Consider the following 18535-nt stretch of genomic DNA (forward strand, 5'->3'; position numbering starts at 1 on the left):
CCAGCTGTAAGCTTTCTTGAGCAAAGGATAAACTGACAGAGAGAGAGAGAGAGAGGGGGGGGGAGAGGGAGAGACAGGGAAAGAGAGGAAAAGAGAGAGGGGATTATGTTACGCCGAAGACGCTAAACTCAGTATTAGTTTGCTGTCTGTGTGTGTGCGCGCACAACTCCCAGTAAATTCAGCATGTTTCTGCTGAGCTCGGGAAATCTGCAAAACGGTGACCCCTTCGCCGTCTTGGAAAATTATACGGCGGTCGAAAATCTTCGCTAAATTTAACTTCGCAAAATATTATCCTTCCAACGAGCGTCGTTCAGGCACACGTACCGTTCGCGCCCGTTCTCCCTACATTGGCGGTAACAGCACAATCTACATTCACAATAGCCTGAGCGCCTCCTTCGTTCGTATAATAGCGAACGGTTTACGTCAGAATGTTACACTGCGAAGCGCAACGGGTATTCGGATCCTCGTCTTCGGCTCCAGATAAATTCCGCGCTATTTCAAGCGAGGATGGTCGGATGTTCGATGCAATTCTGACGACTTCTCTCAGACTTTCTTTAAACTTTTTAACATGAAAGCAGCGAAGATTTATGCGGCAGTTAAAAATCCGCCGTATAAATATATTACCACCGGAGCAAATTTCCCGAGTGTACATTAATCTGAATTTTTGTCCGCGTCATCGTGCGACCTTCCTATAATACGTAATTTACAGACGCACCTCACCGTATAATTCTCCGCTCGCACGGCGAATATGGTTAAATTTTTCGAATTGTACAGCAGCAAAACTAACTTTTGTCCGTTGAGCGGAATACGACTCTGCGCCACATAAATTTATAGTTAAATAAATAATGTTCAAGTAAATTTCTATCTTCGTTAATCACTTTCACACAATGTTTAAAGAATTTCGGCAAACAGTTCGTAAGTTGATCGTGAATTGATTTTTATTTTATATAGCCGACTGCTTCATAGGTCAACTACCTCGCCACAGCCGTCTTAAGCCTTCCTCATGTTACGTTCAGTACTCGGACGACGAACTGGTATTAGCCGCCAGTCACTAACCCGAGAGTAGATACAGTTCATTTCGGTTAAACTCAGCAGAGCACCCAGGGACTGGCTAAGCTTTCCTCGATAAACTCGTCAGTCGTTTGAATCGACTGTACAGTATCAGCTCCAATTTACCGTCGGCTGTAGCGCACAGTTCCTTTCAGCAAAGGACAAGCATCTCACCCGTTCGTGTGTACAGCACTATCGGAGAAACGAAACTGGTGGTTTTGCAAATGTATATGTGTGCAAATATGTGTATGTGTATGAACATTGATGTGCGCGTGTCAAGTGTACGCGCGTGTGCTCCGCTACGAAGGGACGCTTTATTAGACCGTGCAGGTCTGAAGCTCGGTCACGGGGTTGACGAGGAACGAAGTGGATGCGGAAACACGGGCGGAGAGAAAGAGCGTGGGGTACGAGCGGATGGGAACGAGGGAGATTGAAAGGGAGCGAAATGTAGGCGGAACACAAGCGGCTGCCGAGATCGGATCAGGGAATAGGGGGATGATGGGGGTGAACTGGAAATTGATGAAGCGACGAAGAACGGAACGTGGAGAATTAGTGGTTTTAGATGAGAAGGCCGTTAGACGGGACAAGCCGAGAGATGTCCAGGGTCGACATCTCTTCGAAAGGACCTTCCTGGATGGAAAACAATAGACTCCCGCGTGCATCTATTGGCTTTCATTACGGCGACGATGACGATCGTGACGATGTGACGCCAAGAGTTCCCGCTTGTTTATCGATGATTTGTTAAGTGGCCGTTCCCTCTTTCTCTTATTATCCGCTCTCATCTCTCTAGTAACCTCGTCTCTATCTGCTGTCTCTCTCTCTCTCTCTCTCTCTCTCTCTCTCTCTCTCTCTACCTCATTGCGATCGTTTAATGGAAGTCGACGGGGCCGAAGCCTCGAGGGTAGGCCGCACGAAGCTAGATATGGTTTTCCTCGGTGTTATTGGCCGATAATCCGCTGGTATCGACGGACGTGGAATTATACCGGCGTATATGTGTATACAGTGTGCACCCTACAGTGATATAGAGCGGTATAACGTCGGATACACCGGCTGCAACGCCACAACAGAACGGCCACTGGCAGCGGAACGGCGCACGTCAAACTGGAACCAAGCGCTCGCCATCCTACGGCATCTCGTGTCCCACCAGGCCGCACGTCCGCGCGAATTAAACTTAACCACAATTAGCAGGAACCAGGGCTTCGTTTGGCGGCGCATATAACCGCGTGTAAATTGTAATAGCTACCCGACACTGGCAGCAACCGTCAACGACGCGCTAACGCGCGTGCGATAGCCGCGTGTGTGCACGTTCTGTGATGACACGGAGTATAACGGAGTAGGTTCGTCGTTGAATACAAGATCAACCGATCGCGAATCTATCGATCTACATGGTCAACAAGCCTCATCGTCAGCGAGAAGCAGCATGGCTGGAGAAGTCGATGAACCGAACGCCGTGCAACGATGTACAAAGGACGGTGCCCGATAACTTATGTGTGAATTCGCTTTGATCCGTGTAACTCGAGGTTCAGTCATCTTTTCACGCTCAATTTTCGTTTCCCTACACAAGCAGATCTGAGTCATACCGATTGTGATAATAAGAGATGTCTCTAAGAAATTTGATTCTTTAATGTTTGTATTAATTGTCGCACGCGTATCCGACGAGATTCACGAAATTTTGTAAATTGAATTTTTATAAATAATTAATTATGAATTTTTTATTTGTTCCAAACTTGCATTTATTTAAATTTAAAAAAATGCGATTCTTATACGTTTTAATTCCAGAGATATATTGCTGTAATTTCGATCTCTCAGATTTACGATTTCAACGATGTAGAGTATTGTAGAGCATAATTCGAATTATTTATATCTATCTATTTAGATAGTCAATATCTTGCATATATATATATAACAATATCATCGTAATGTATATAACAATTGCATGCATGAGATTCGTCATTGCATTCAGTTTCAATATATACATACTATCAATATTAGTATGTATTTTGATCACAAATAAATACATGTTGTAAAAAAGATAAAGCTGCTTTATTTAAATTAACTACTTTACTTAGTCTACGGTCCACTTGATACTATGAATGCTTCGAAGCATTTTTTGATTGGTCAGTTAATAAAATTCTTTCTTCTGATTGGTCAATCAAAAATTTCGAAGTATTTGTAGCGTCAAATGAACCGCACCTCTAAACATGTAAACATAAGAATGTCTCTTGAAAATAAAAAATATTAAATCATATTGTTTGTTCTTTCCATATATAAAAATGGAAAAGATAACCCTTTAAAGCTTGGTGTGTTTACGATATGCAATCACCTTTTTTAGTCCCTTTTTGTCCTTAATCTGCTTGATGCCTTTGTTTGACTACTGCTTTTCTGTATATTCACTATTAATAAACGTAAAAAGAATGTCACTTTGTGCGTATTGCAGAAAATATTTGCATTATTTCGATATAAGATTCAGAATGCATCAAAAATGTATCTAAACTAAATATAAATTTATTTGATGTATATAATGTTTTTGTATGTAAAATAGGTTAAATTTCCTTTTTTATTCACTATACGTATTTTTATTATAATTTATTATACGTGTGATAAATTTGACAATACAAATTCTTCAGTTAAAGTAAAATTTACTTCAATATATTATACTAGTATATATATAATACATCAAATAAAATCTAGTGATCTTTTCTTTTATAAATATCATATAAAAAATCCAAAATGATCATGATAGAAATTTTTAATAAAATAAATAGTTTCTCTTCTAAATAATATTTTTCCGTTTCAATTACTAAATTGTGAACAGGAATTATAATAACAAAATTTTTACTGTTTTATTCAGAATAATCTTTAAATAATTTTTAATCAGAATAAATAACTTTATAATTCTCTATACAACTTATGTCATGTATTGCTAGGTTAATTACATGGTTCAAACTTGATAATTTTATTGTGCTTTGTTTATGTATTGTGTTTAACTTATAAGTATGAGTTCTCTTAATTTGGATTTATCTCTTTTCTAATTTATCATGTTTCTTAAATATCTGCAAAGGGGAAGATACGTACATGTCAATGTCAATTGCAATTATAAAGATACACGAATCTCCATTTGCATGAAAATAACATCTATGAAATCTAAACTTCTGATCGATATCCCCCCCCGATTTCATCAATATTTACGGTATATACTGATCACAATTCACTATCTGCTGCTATCTAATTTCCGTTATATATTCGTAGCCTGTAGCAATAACTTTCGCATGATATCTATGTTACGCAGCCGTCGCTGTAGAGCCATTTGCAAAACATTAATTGAGCCATAGTAAATCATAAATTTTATGCTAATGATATCCCGAGTGCATTTCATTAACGTATTTTCTATTCCATTGTTTATAATGTTACAAGTATACCAGAGTAACAAAATTTATAGCGTTATTTACTAAAATATTTAACTGCGGTCAAATAATATTAATGCGTATTAATAGCTTAAAATCGTAATATAAATTACTTAGAAACTGTGTTTCTCTCTAAATAAAAAAGTCTTTTATTTGATTGTAAAGTTATTTTCGCCAAAGAATATGTACGATTTTTTAATCTTCAAATTTTAAAACAGGTAGTATTTCAATATTAAAATGAAGGAAGTTTGCTTTTTAATAAAATAATAAAATTAGAATACAATTATACGATTGAATTACATTAAAGCAAAATTATATTATCCTAGTTCTTATCTATTAGTAATAAATTCTTGAAACTTTGGCTATCTTGGAATAACCGATACAATTTAGTACTCCGCACACAGATCACGTGCATATAGTTTCAGAACTTTAGAGGCTTTTACGACTAGTACTCTAGGCACTCCCGGAAAATTATCTTAAAAAGTCTTCGTCATACATACACATTCAAATAGCTTATATTTCTATAATAATTTTATTCAGTTTTAGAAATACTTCGTATTTGCCAATTCGATAGATTATGTGAATAAAATGCAGCATATATTTTTACTCTTATTTATATCACTTTTTAAAAAATGCTTTGAAAAACATGAACGAAGTTTTTTTGAATAAAACTTATGCTAAAATATTCGTTATTGTCAGTAGAAATAAGCAAATGTTATGAAAATATATGCATAAAGGATGTATTAACTACAAAAGCAGATATTTTTAAAAACGTTAACTCAACTTGATAACTTTATTCCGCGTATGTTTAAAAGTAGCGTTTACTTTTGCTTAGTTTGTTGCATATTACATATATATATATATATATATATATATATATATGTATGTATATACATACACATGCAGTGACGGTCAACTAAATGGATGCTCTCTACCTGGTATTTTGCATGTGCAATATCTCCGTTAAAATTCTTTTTGCTTGGTATTCAAATAAATAACAACTGATGTGCAAAAAATTAATTTATAAACAAATGCTGCACAACTTTCTATTTTCTTTTGTAGAACAAAATTTATCAAAGAAGAATCAATTTAAAACAAATAATGTAAAACTGGAATATCGTCTATATATAAACATATATCATGCATATGAAAAAAGGATTCAATGTGTTATTGTATTAGTTTAATACTTCATTTTTATTCTTATTATTTTTCAAATTGTTTTAGTCTCCTACATTAACTTAATAAAAAAAAAATGAATAAATTATCGTGTGATGATGGAATAAGAAGACGCAAATCTCGATGTTTCAGACTTAGATAGCTTCTTGTACATCAGCTCTTCATCTCCGTCTGAAGATAAGAAGAGACGCGATGTCTTTTAAAGAAAAAAAAAATGTTCCATGGCCCTCGCGTAGGATTTAAGGCCCACAATCGTTCGTCTCACTAGTAGTCGTAGGTCACGGATGTAGGCTTTTATTATTTTTCGGACGGTTTTCTCTTCCTCTCTTTATCTCTTCATGTCGTGATCGCACCAGTGTGCACTAGCCATCACGGTCTCATCGTGTTATCCGAGGAGGACATCTCGAGTTTCAGAGGAGAACAAACGGCACGTCGTGTACACGTCTACTGACGACCCTATAGAAATTGTGAGGACGTTCTCGAGACTTAATGAATAGGGACCGGCGTGTGTATCTGTGTACGTGTGTATAGAGGGAAAGAGCAACGGTGGATGCGAGAGGTGGTGCGATACCGCGAGAGCACAGGGAAGAAGTTAATGGCTTGGTCGAGTGAAAGACTAAGGTTGGATTGTCGCGCAATTTCTCCGTTTCTGTCGTACGTTTACGAATGAAATCTGCGATGATATTACAAGACAACGTGCAAAATGTTTCGCTTCAGTCATAATACGCTGTTGTAATACACTGTTATTTTTGGCATTTTGCCTTATTATGCGGTCGCATAGAACAATCAATAACCGATGTTTACGTATATGAAAATTCGAAACCGGATATAGGTTTATAAATCATGGAGTAGAGCTTTTTCGTCGAGTAGAGCATTTCTCGCAATAACATTTATGTTCTGAACAGTACGTATTGAATGTTTGTATTGAAATGCTTGTGCTTTGAAGAATCAATCATGATTGTGTAATGTTGTTGTAAGCACGTCACTGCGAAGAGATATTGTTTGCTGTCGTAAAGTTTCACCAAATTAAAAAGTAAAATGGTACTATTTTTAATTATACGATAAAATCTAAGTGATATTTTTTGTATTCCTATTGAATTTTCATATAACTTTAAAATTGGAACTGATAAAATAGCCTCGCCCTACTCTGTATAAAAATAAGCTGTGTGTTGCAGACAGAAATTGTAATATATTGGTGCCATCGTGTCGAATATCAATCCCCTTAAAACTGACTTCACAATAAGGCTCGGCGTCGAGTGGTACTCAATGTCCGACCGTGAAGGGTTAAAAATGCAGCTTCGACGAGTTTCGGGTTGTTCCTATCGAGGACGTCTTCGTTTATTTCTCGATATAAAGCCGTGACAAGTCTGGTGTCGGATTAGCTTCGACGCTCTTACCTTTTCCCACAGCGTTGTGCTGCAATTTGTTTCACGGCAGTGGGGCGAAGGAATGGGGAGGTTTTAATCTGCATCGGATTATATCCTCAAAGAGCGATGCATTTCATTACACCGAAGCCATGCGGGGAAGTGGGATGGTGATTGTAGACAGTGCTGGCCAGTGAAGCCGAAGTGGAAATAAAGGACGTACTTCCGTCGCGGTAAATCCTTCCGTTATCACATTTAGACACCTGTCTATTTGCCGCGGAGAATGAGAAAGTACCGGTGGAATATCATACTTCGTGATCACGTATAACATTGTGTTGCTTTCAATATAAAGTTCCAAAGGAATGTTCGTTACGTTATGCTATTTTAACGTGCCGGATTAAATTTAGTTATGTAAAGTTCGGAATATCGATATTGACCTCTTTTACTATATTTCGTATGATATTTGTGAGGTTTTCAATTAGTTTGAAATATAATATTTAATATATTGAAAAAAATAGTCAATTTCATAAGGACTCGAAACTCTTAAACAACCTATTTAAAAATACGGTATTTATATTCCGTATATATGCCAAATATACATACATTGTTATGCGTACCTTTGACAGTTCACACATCGAGCCCCATAGTAATTTCATGTGGACGCAGGTGTTACAATGGTAAATGGTAACAAAGTGCCCCGACTTTGAACCAAGCTTTTGATGCATCGTACAGCAATTGCAAGCGATACATGGAGTCATGGTTTATGATGCAGTAAATTCAATGGTATCGCGCGAAATTTGGCCAACGGTAGACTACCTTCGATCAAGGGAAATAGAGATGCATTTTTGTTCTTACTCGTTATAGGTATTCAATTAATTTTAATACAAGAAAAAAATCTCTAGATATATAAATGAGGTAGAGGAGAGTGGGAAAACTGTGCGAACACCTAAAAGAAAAATTAAATAGTCGTAAAGCCGATTATTTATCGATTAATAAAAAAGAAATTTATTCAAAAGATATTCCAGTTACTTAGCTTTAAACTATAATAATTAACATTCATATATTATCAATATAAATTATAATTTTGAACAAAAAATCAAATCTTCTTGTTCGAAATTACTCGCTGCCACATTGAACTATGCCAAAAAGATTTTGTTTATATTATAATTTTGTATATATTATAATAATATATACGTGTTATCATTGTAGTTTAAAGTTTTTATCCTTTAAATATCCTTTAAATAAAGACTTATGTAATTGAATAATAATCGGCTTTATATAACATTTTCCTAGTATTCATAATTCCACGATTCTCTTTTACATTAAAATAATTAAAAACATAAAATGCTATTTACCTTAAGCTGCGTGTGCGTCTGCGTGATCACGTGTTAGAGTGGTACCAATTGTAAGTGTACATCGGGCTATTACTGGATGCGAGAAATAAGAAGTTATCACTACTTTAATATACTGCAATAGTATCGATCGCGGTTACCCTCTGTGTTCACAATTTCCCCATTCTCTTCTAAATATATGATTGCACTAGAATGACAACAACCCTAATAGTTCATGATAGTTTAGTTTAAAATATTCAAGTTGTCAGTGACAATCTGCGGAGAAATCAAGCTGCAGCAAGAAGATATTGCTACTTTTTAATGTTTCGTCGTTTCTCGCAGCGCCAAAATTATATTCAAATATATGCAAAAGTAGTACCGCATTGGCCAACAACCAAGACGAAAGAGCAAAATGTGCAGTGTTAAGGCGAGTGGAGACATGCCTAACACGCGAACAATCATCTGCATGTGTTCCTTTATGATCTCTTAGAAGATACTCAACTATATCGTTATTTACAGAGAGAAGGCTTAATGATAAGCACTCGAGAGCCCTTCAGCTCTTCTGAGTACACAACCGTGCATCTTAATTCATTAAACATTCTGTCATAGCTGCGGCTCAGGAACTTGCAGCTTAAAGATTAGTTTAATGGAGTTCGAATATCATGGTTCGCTAAGCAAAGTGTACTAAGCAGTATCGGTCATGATTGAAGGGAAAGAAAGAACGAGTCTTGCGCACGCCAGCTGTTTAAGATAATGTTTTCACTGGTGTTACCGGCGGTTATTTTACTACGTGTCCTCAAGTTCTTCCTTGTCCTGTTTTACAATATCTATCGGATACCTCGCGAGATTACAAAAACAACACGGTCGCGCTTCCGTCCTACAGAACAAGAGAAAGAAAATACTCGTCGTCGCTCTGGGAAGTCGTAAGTGCATGGACAACGGTGCTCGCTTACCTTCAGGTGGCGACTTACGATCCAATAAAGAGTTTTTATCTCTCTTCCTTCCCCTCCTAGCACAGCTGCGATTCCGATCTTCTTTCCCGCGGGATGTGTTTCTGATTGGTAAAAGTTACCATGGTTTATAAGTTGATTAAGGCCACAGCGGGAGGCAATGTCGAAGATTCTGTTTGCACAGGTAACTCCGACCTCGGTTTCGTCGTGGTGGAGTAAGTTCAGCGACGCTCCCGTCAAGACGCCAGCAAGTCGCGCGACTTTTCTTAACTTATTGGAGAGTAAAACTGAGCGAAGAATAACAAAAAGAACGTTGTTCGCATTATGTGTGCCACGATACTCAAACAAACTACACCTGTTCCACGATAATCGAATGAATTCGGATATGAATTTCGTGAAAAAGTTAACAAAATTACAACTTGAAAAGATGTTGATTCTTTCACTGCGTATATGTAATTAAGAAATGTTCAATCATATAAATACAAAATAATGCTGAAAAGTAAGGTTAAATTAAATAAATAATACTTAAAAATTATATGGTAAATAGTTAAAGTTTTTTTAAAAAGCATTATATTTAATGTGTGAAAATGTATATATTAATTATTTATTAATTTATACGCAAATCCTTTTCTATATTATTTAAATATATATCTTTGCAAACTGTAATTTTAAAACAAAATGTTATTTGATTTATCAACTTGTTTTATAACGCTTTCCATTTCGTTTTAAGCAACATCAGTGTTTCTCGTTTTACCTCAGTTGTAAATGTAAAAGCGCAAATTAACACGTCCAACAAGACCCGGATTTAAGTTGAAAGTTAAAGCACTGATTTGCGGGGATAAAATCAGAAAGATCGAACATTAATCTCTCCTGTCTTTCCTTTTTTTCCTTTCTCTTGTGGAAAAATATCCGACAAATTAAAAACGAAATCAAAAAAGGGCACAAAAAATGGGGAACATCAAACAGATATTTCAGAGAGGTCGTAATTTGCCAGGCTTGGCAGCGCGGTTATACATGTCGAGTGACGTATAAAACCACAATAAATCTCACTCAAATAACAAATCCTGCCCATATTATCGAGAAATACATGGTATTCCAATAGGTTGTGTCTTCACGGTCGTGTAAATCTCGCATGGATGATACGAAGAGTGAAGAAGAGAAGGATGTGGTGAAAATAAAGCATGGAACGAGAATTCATTCGTTACTATAAATCGTAAAAATATCTGGACAAAATAATCCAGGATAAAAACTTGAAGAAGAAGACCAACTAATCTGATCTTATGAGCTCATCAAAAATATGAAAAATTAATGTGTCAATCACAAGCAAGTTTTTTTGCTTTATCAAATAATATTTCAAAATCATTTGACCTGTGTAATAGGACTATGTAAAATCATATCGTGCGTATAACATCAATGAAAGCATCATTAATGTCGTTAATGTGAACATAAGTTAGATAAGTTTGTTTCATTTGGCGTTCAGAACGCTCATAAGCACATTTGTTAAACATTTGCCAAACAAGAATGAAATGAATCCAAGAACATTGCGAACGTTAAGTCGAACGTAGCCAAGAAGAATATTTCGTACTTGTTTTATACTCTTTGTACCTCTTCTCTCTTCAAAGTTATATTAGTTTATAGACCGGACGAGAATACCTGAACATTGCATTCTCGTTGCTTCATACGTGCACATCGCGAATGTACAATAGGATAAGCGAGATCGCACGTGATCTAGCGGCGCTTACGATGTCGGGCTATGTGGTATTAAAGGATAACGACTGCATATTGATATCTGCGTAAGAGCGCGCGTCAGTTGCGCAAAATTTATTCGCGCCTGTGATAGTGCCGTTGCGTAGATTAACCTTAGGAATATCAGGCCGCGAATATACGCCATGTAAACGTCTCTGGAATAAAGTTACTATAAAATATGAATATACGTTACGTGAACTGTTACAATTAAAAGTTTCTAAGCGTTTTCGGTATGCTTAGTATTAAAGTACGTAATTAAAGGAGATTTATCGTACGCGATATACAAATGTGTTATGGTGTTTCATTTAATGATAATAATATTCGTAATTACAAATCGGAGTTAAATCGTTTGTCTCTTTTGCTATGTCATGTCATTAAAAACGTAATTGATCAATTTTCGTATTATCGAAGATATTCTGGTATATATTATATATTTGCGTTATATCGTGTAAAACAGGAAATTAATAAATATAACAGCATATCAATTACAGCTTTTCCATTTAAATTCAGCTGACATTTATCGGAAAAAGAGTCTTATTATCATTTTATTACATTCGCAGTCAAGATATTTTTTACTGATAATATGACCTTGATCATATTGAATGCTCGTATTGATATTGCAAATATACATTTTATGTGCTATAAATATATATGCAAGAATTATGTATCCTGATAATTAATAAACATATTTTAATGTATGGTTAATTTATATATACAACATTATCATAAAAAAAATTATAATTTTGCATATTAGCAAACATTTTACACAACGCATTATCTACTCTTACATATTGTAATATATCTTTATTCTATAATCGTACAGTCATTTATGAGTAACATAAAAATTCCATAAGTATCCAATAATAGAAAGAGAGCGGTTAATGTATTTAAATATATTTAATTAGATACAGATCTGAGAATAATTTTGTTGCACCATCAAAATAATTATAAATTATTCAAATTAGTTACTAGAATGTCAAAAAATTTTTTGCAGCATTGTTCATCATGCTTGATTCGTACATAATTATTTTAATTATTTTAATGGTCCGACAAAATTATTTTCAGATCTGTATCTAACTAAATTTTTAGATACTTGAATAAAATCGTTCTTTTCGCGTAATTATCCATAATATAATTAGTCTCTTAAAATTATATTACCAAAACGAAACCTGAAACACAGCACTGCAAAACTGAAATTCGCGTACCCTTTTTCATTAAGAAGATTAGTAGTAACATTAAAGTGCAAAGATAAAATTTGCCATGTACTATAATCGATGAATGCGATGTTACGTATTTGCGTAATTATCTATATTAGTAATAAATAATAAATACGTATTATTTATTAGCAAATACTGAAGTTATACGACAGTAATTATTGAAATAACAATTAAAAAGTTTTTCGACGAATAAATCGGAGGATAAATCAGAGAGGATTCTCAGCAAGAGATCAACTACCTAAAAGTTTTTCCTCCGAACAAACTACTTTTTCCGGCGCGAGTAAACTTGTACTGGCAACGCCCCGGCCATAAGAAACCGTTGTTTCCGCGACAAGATATCTTCTACGCTCTCAGAAACGTTCCCTGCAAATTCGACGAGTTTCTCGACAAGACGTTAGCCGTAAGAACCCAGCAGACCAACCCGGTTGTTCCTGACCTGGGCAATTCGTTACAACCCCTCGCCGCTCTCGTCGGCATTGCTCCTTCGTTACTCACACTTATATGGATATACGCGATACTAATTTCCCAGGTCCCATGAAACTTGCGGTTGATTTCTCAGAATTCGTATTTTCCTAGATTTTTACGATCACACCGCACATCCACGAGATAATATCATTACAACTTTACGAACATTACAAATTTACGATTCGCTATCATTTCGATTATCTCGATTGGATACAAATATACGTTGACTGAACAAATTTATACCTAGACGTAGTATATAAGGATGATACATAAATAACGTTATTTTATTTTACGTAGAAAGATAAAAACTTAATAATCCTTAGAGAAATGATTATTTCATATTATTAAATATTTATTTGCTAATTTTCCACAGAAACTTGATTTATATAATTATGATTAATATCGTAAAATATTTCGATAACCAATTTTCACATTATTTCGTCAAAATCGAAAATTTTATTTTATTTCTTACTGAAGTAATATTCACAATGCCAATGGTGAAATGCGCTGACAGAAATACTTCCACCGCTTAAAAACGGGAAAACATAGCAAAACAAGATTCGTTACGTTCAGAGGCGAAATTCTGCTCGATCAAAGTCGATGGTAAATTTTGGATTTCCGCGAGCGATCAAGCCTGGACTGCGCTTTCATTTTACATTTAGCTGTATCGGCTAATGAGATCCTCGCGACGTCATCCCCGGAGATTATGGGTAATGCATCGCCGGAGGCTGTTCCCATGCCGCGGCGTTTCGCTCGGCAAAAGTTACCCGACAACATTTTTGCTCGTATCGCAGTTATTAGTATTTCGTTCGGTGCTCCTGGCGGCTTTTGCACGGATTATCCGATTATTCAAATTCTCTTATCCCGCAGACGCGTTTGATAAAACCTTTTACCCTCGAAGAAGACGTCGCACGAGCGTCCGGGAGAGGGGAGGGGGGGTTAAGGCTTAATCATTCATGCTCTAATTCCATACAGGGCTTCAATCTCGGTATAAGAATTGAATTGCCAAAATAGACGATACGCATATTACTGTGCATATTCGCGGAACAAAGGGTTTGCTTAACCTCTTTAATGTCTGTCAATGTGCCTCTTCGTAGAGCTCGTCAGAATTCCTCGACGTTCTCTTGCCCCAAAATTATTTCCAACTAAATTGAGCTCTAAAATGTGCCTTCGCAGTAGGGCCATGCAAATTCCGGGCGCATCAGTTAAAAGCCGGTAATAAATGGAACCCATTTCAGGCGCGTGATTTCGGTGATAAAGGGAAAATAGTAACGTGCGAAAATGATCTCCTTTCCGAACGGTTAGAGGAGTTTCCTACTACAATAAACATTGGCGACGATGATAATAGCCGCTATGTAGACACATACATTCCGTAAATTGAAAATCGATATCGAAATCCTGTGCACTTTCAATGAGGCTTACGAGTTTCATAGGGTGGTAAGAGCAAATAGTCTTCGATTTAACAATTTTTATAAAAGGACCCATTTCCACCAAAGCGAGAAGATGTGAGAAAAGCGGATTCCGATTGAGTGGTATGAAGTAAAAATGAGTGCAGCTGTTAAATGGACCGTTTGAAAAAAAGAAGGAAGAATCACCACGACTTGAAGTATTTTTATAACGTATACATTTCAATGGTTTGCATTTTTTCACACTTGGCTAATTTCATATCCAATGAATAAGATGTAATGCCTATGTAATAGATATATTGAAGTACTAAAACTGATGATTAAATCAGATAAAAAATCATATTATATTTTCTGATATTAATTGTTGCATAGGATAACTCGTTCGATAATAAATAAATAATTTAACTGTTCTCTTAAGATATTTATGCGCGTTTAACCCTTAATACATATGATGATTTTCAGGTCCTCTATTATATTCGATGAATCGTTCGCGTTTCAAGTTTATTTTCATCATTTTTATAAGTATACAAAAAAATTGTTAAAGAATTCTTTTACATATATACATATATATAATTTAATATTTTTAGAAAATATTTGTAAAGTTATATGTATTCAAATAAGAAAAGAATAAAGAGCATTATTTGACCAGGTACTCCTAATATTATATTTCAAAGAAAGGAAATGCGCAGGACATGAATGATCGTGGTGTATTAAGGATAAAATTTCGCTCATTATTTACTTCAGTATACCTTTCCTTTGAAAAGATCAAGGTTCTATACTACTGTTATACATAGCGGCAAGTATAACATCAAAAACCCATCGCTGACACATTCTCTCGCTCCTTGATTCAATAATACGACAATCGTGGGCGATAGGCATCACTTACCGGTATGCTGTTCAGCGTGAATGAGATGTGAGCCGGTGGCTTCGAAGGCGGCAGGCTGCAATTTGCCCTCAACATGTCTCCTGGGTCGTAGCGATCGCGTTCCGATACGATAACGGGCTCTTCACGGGGCACATCTGAAACATAATAATTTCGCGGGTCTCTCTTATAGTCATTGTCGACGAAACTCGAGCACGGAGCGGCGGCGGTACGGGGAAGCGGGCGAGCGTAATCGCTCCGTTTCCTCGTGCTCGCCGCCGAACTTATCCAATATTCAAGCGCCAATGAGGAGACCCCGTTATGTCGCCAGCTTTATGCGCTTCCGCAGAATACAATGGAGTACGTGTATTGCGTAATCCCGACGCCATCCTCAGAAGGCAGTTACGGACGCGTAACCGTGGAAAAATATTAAACGCGGTACGTGGATATTGATTTTACCGTGGTAGCGCGAATCGAGTAAACGCGGGGCGTTGCACTGCAAAGACAATAGCGGCAAACTGAAACTGTGATTAAAAGCTTGTTTGTTCTGCAGCAAAATGAAGTGTCCGTGAATGAAATCGGCTATTGCCACCGCACAGATATAACGGACCTGAAGTAATAAAGCAAACTTTGTATTGGAAATTCACTAATCGTTGCGATACTTCAAACAGAAAACGTAACACGCCGGAATAATCTAATTTTCGAAGAATTCGCAAACGTGTATATGTATTAGATATCCTCTGGTAGAACGAGAATCTCTTAAAAATTTAATAATTAATAAAATGATTATTAGTTAAATTTATTAATAATCGATTTTGTTTAAAACGTATCAAAGTTACACTCAAACAATGCATCTAATATATTTATAATATCGCGACTATTTGAATTTATTTGATATTTATTATAAATAAAGGCATAAAGGCATAAATATTAAACATATATATACAGATTTCGATTTTATTCGTTGCACAAATACTTTTGAAGAAATTGAATGTGCTAGAAACGGATCGTCAATTTACCAAGCACTTCAACTTTATCACTAAACTATCAAAGTTCAGAACGGTCGAAGGTATTATGTTTGCTGTATGCTTCACTCAGAAAAAATTTTCTAAAAACGTTTTTTACCTATTTAGAAGAATAATCTTTGCTTGTCCATTACATACACATGTATAGAATGTATCCATTATGCATACAAATGACTATAAATGAGAATATGTGGATTATATTAAAAAGTTTATTTCAATCGTGTTTATTAGACTCGCTGATTCGCATAAAGGAGACACGGCAGTGTCTTGCGCCATGCTTAGCGCCAAAAACATTACTAGTATCTCCAGATAATTAAAATACGATTCGAATTGAGAAGTATATATTGACTTCGATGATTAATTTCCAGGTATCAAGTATTATTAGAAAATTATCATCGTTTTACCGTATGCTAATTAGTGATTCGTGATTCATGTATTCAGACTAACTTGCGCCCGAATTAAAATAACTAGAGCTTATTATAAAATTATAATGGTGTATTTTTAGTTAGACATTCATCGAACCAGTATTATGAATAATTTAATTCCTCGAATAATTTAGAAGGTCACGTCTAACAGGTTTCGGCATTATATGTTTTCCAATTAATAGAAATTTCTCAATAGTATCTATATAATAAACTGTGCATTATTAAACGAGAAAATTAAACATCTGTAAACACCTTTCGTGTATCATATATTTATATATGTTTAAGATATTTAATAATTAAGTCAGCAAATCAAGTCTGGTAGTAATAACAAAAGATGTACGTTATAAAAAAATTACGTTACGAAAGATCAATTCACATGATCGAATTAGCTACAGAGTTAATAAAATAATATTGATAAATATAGAAAATGTTCTGAGATTTTCAATCGATGCACTTCGATAATGCGTATCCACTCAACTTGGACTTTTCGATTACTCTCACGTTCTTAACTACGGGTTTCGTATATGTGTACTTTATACAACGAAGCACTTGAAGTCACTGTACTTGAGATGAAACCGGAAGCTATTGCTGGTAAGTCAAGTGAAAGGAATAACCGTGAAATCTCCTAAGCTCTGCTCGAGGCGACGATAAACTGACGACTCGTGAAACGATAGAACGATTAATCGAATCTCGGTTACGTTGCCACGTTTCGTCAATGAATAGTATCGCGCAAAAATCGATAAAGAAGCACGATAAGAATGCTGAAGCTATTTTCCTCGCGCAATACGAACACGAATTCATGAATGGCTGATATTTAATATTGGATCCTGTTGTATGAAGAAAAATAAAAATCTTAGAAAAAGTTCGTTCAGAAAAAGTTTATAATGCAGAACTCCTTTTGTCTGGTAATAAATTAAACGTTATTCGAATATAAAGTATTCCTAAATTATGATATAACTAAAATTACATGACATAGCATATTACCGAGCGCAGAAAATTTTCAGTTTTATTTTCTTCTTATTAGCAAAAGCTTTATTACCGTCTATTGTTATAAAAAAAAAAAAATCATAATGACTTGTACTTTTTCCCAGAACTTTTATTAAAAATACAGAATAAAGAGTAGGGAGAAAAAATAACCGACGCGCAATTGTTAGATATCGTAAAAGAATTACACGATAAAACTTTTACTGTGACATAAAAAAAAGTCTATTTATTTTGTGCCGAGTTTTCCCTGTTATATTTAAGTAAATTTTGATTAAGTGCACCTTTTGATATCGATTTATTATTGCGGTTCTACTGCGGTGCAAATTTTAACACAATGCCATTACGATACGTGAAAATCGATATGGACGAAGGAAAGCAACGTTCAAGAAAATTCAAGTAAGGATACAATTTTCATTTAAGCATGTGAAAACTGTACTAGAACAAAATTCGTTTACCCTACGATTTTGCAATGTTATCGTAATATATGAAAGTCCTGTCCGAAATGCGGATAGTTTCGCTCTATCAGAGAAGATTCTCTGTTTGAATTTAAATGTTAATAAAGAAAGATCCGCAGATATTATGTCTCTGCCATTCGTAACGAATTGTAGGAAGATTGCGTGATGGAAATGGAATTTTCGCAGATTACTACAATACTATCGTGTTGAATATTCTTTCCGTATGTCTATCACTCCTGTACGAAATTCATTAATCATGCAGATCAGAAAATATTTATTAGAATTGCAAGTAGTAATGTACTGCAATTAAAGTAAAGAGTAAAAAGAAAATACTAGAAACAAGTTTTCTACGAAGACTGTCTACTGAAAAATAGATGTGATGCATTTACAGCAACTCGGTGAAAAAGAGGAAACTTTTAAATATTTGACGGGAGCACTGGGAATAGATGGAAGAACAATAAAATCTAAAATATTTTGTCGGAAAAAGAAAAAATAAGAACGCAATAAGGCTGATAATTATAAAACAAAAAAAAGGGATTCCAATAACATTTATATAATAAATAGAAAATAAATATAAATAATAAACATTTTTTTTTAATTATTTAATGTTAAAAAGTTCATGTAGCGGTTCACTTTTTAATAATTAATTACTAGAATTAATGAAGCCCTTTTATA

At 35.2% G+C, this 18535-nt stretch overlaps 1 protein-coding gene across 1 annotated transcript in view; it reads right to left on the reverse strand.

Annotated features, from left to right (window-relative positions):
• The window catches only part of LOC108753592, a 150722-nt gene that overhangs the window by 32864 nt on the left and 99323 nt on the right, over nucleotides 1–18535 (reverse strand). Inside the window, exon 4 of the mRNA XM_018495311.1 lies at nucleotides 14996–15129. Coding sequence (XP_018350813.1) covers nucleotides 14996–15129 — 134 coding nt within the window. The remainder of the gene's footprint in view (nucleotides 1–14995; nucleotides 15130–18535) is intronic.

This window comes from Trachymyrmex septentrionalis, unplaced genomic scaffold (assembly GCF_001594115.1).
Source record: "Trachymyrmex septentrionalis isolate Tsep2-gDNA-1 unplaced genomic scaffold, Tsep1.0 scaffold7, whole genome shotgun sequence".
Lineage (NCBI taxonomy): Eukaryota > Metazoa > Arthropoda > Insecta > Hymenoptera > Formicidae > Trachymyrmex > Trachymyrmex septentrionalis.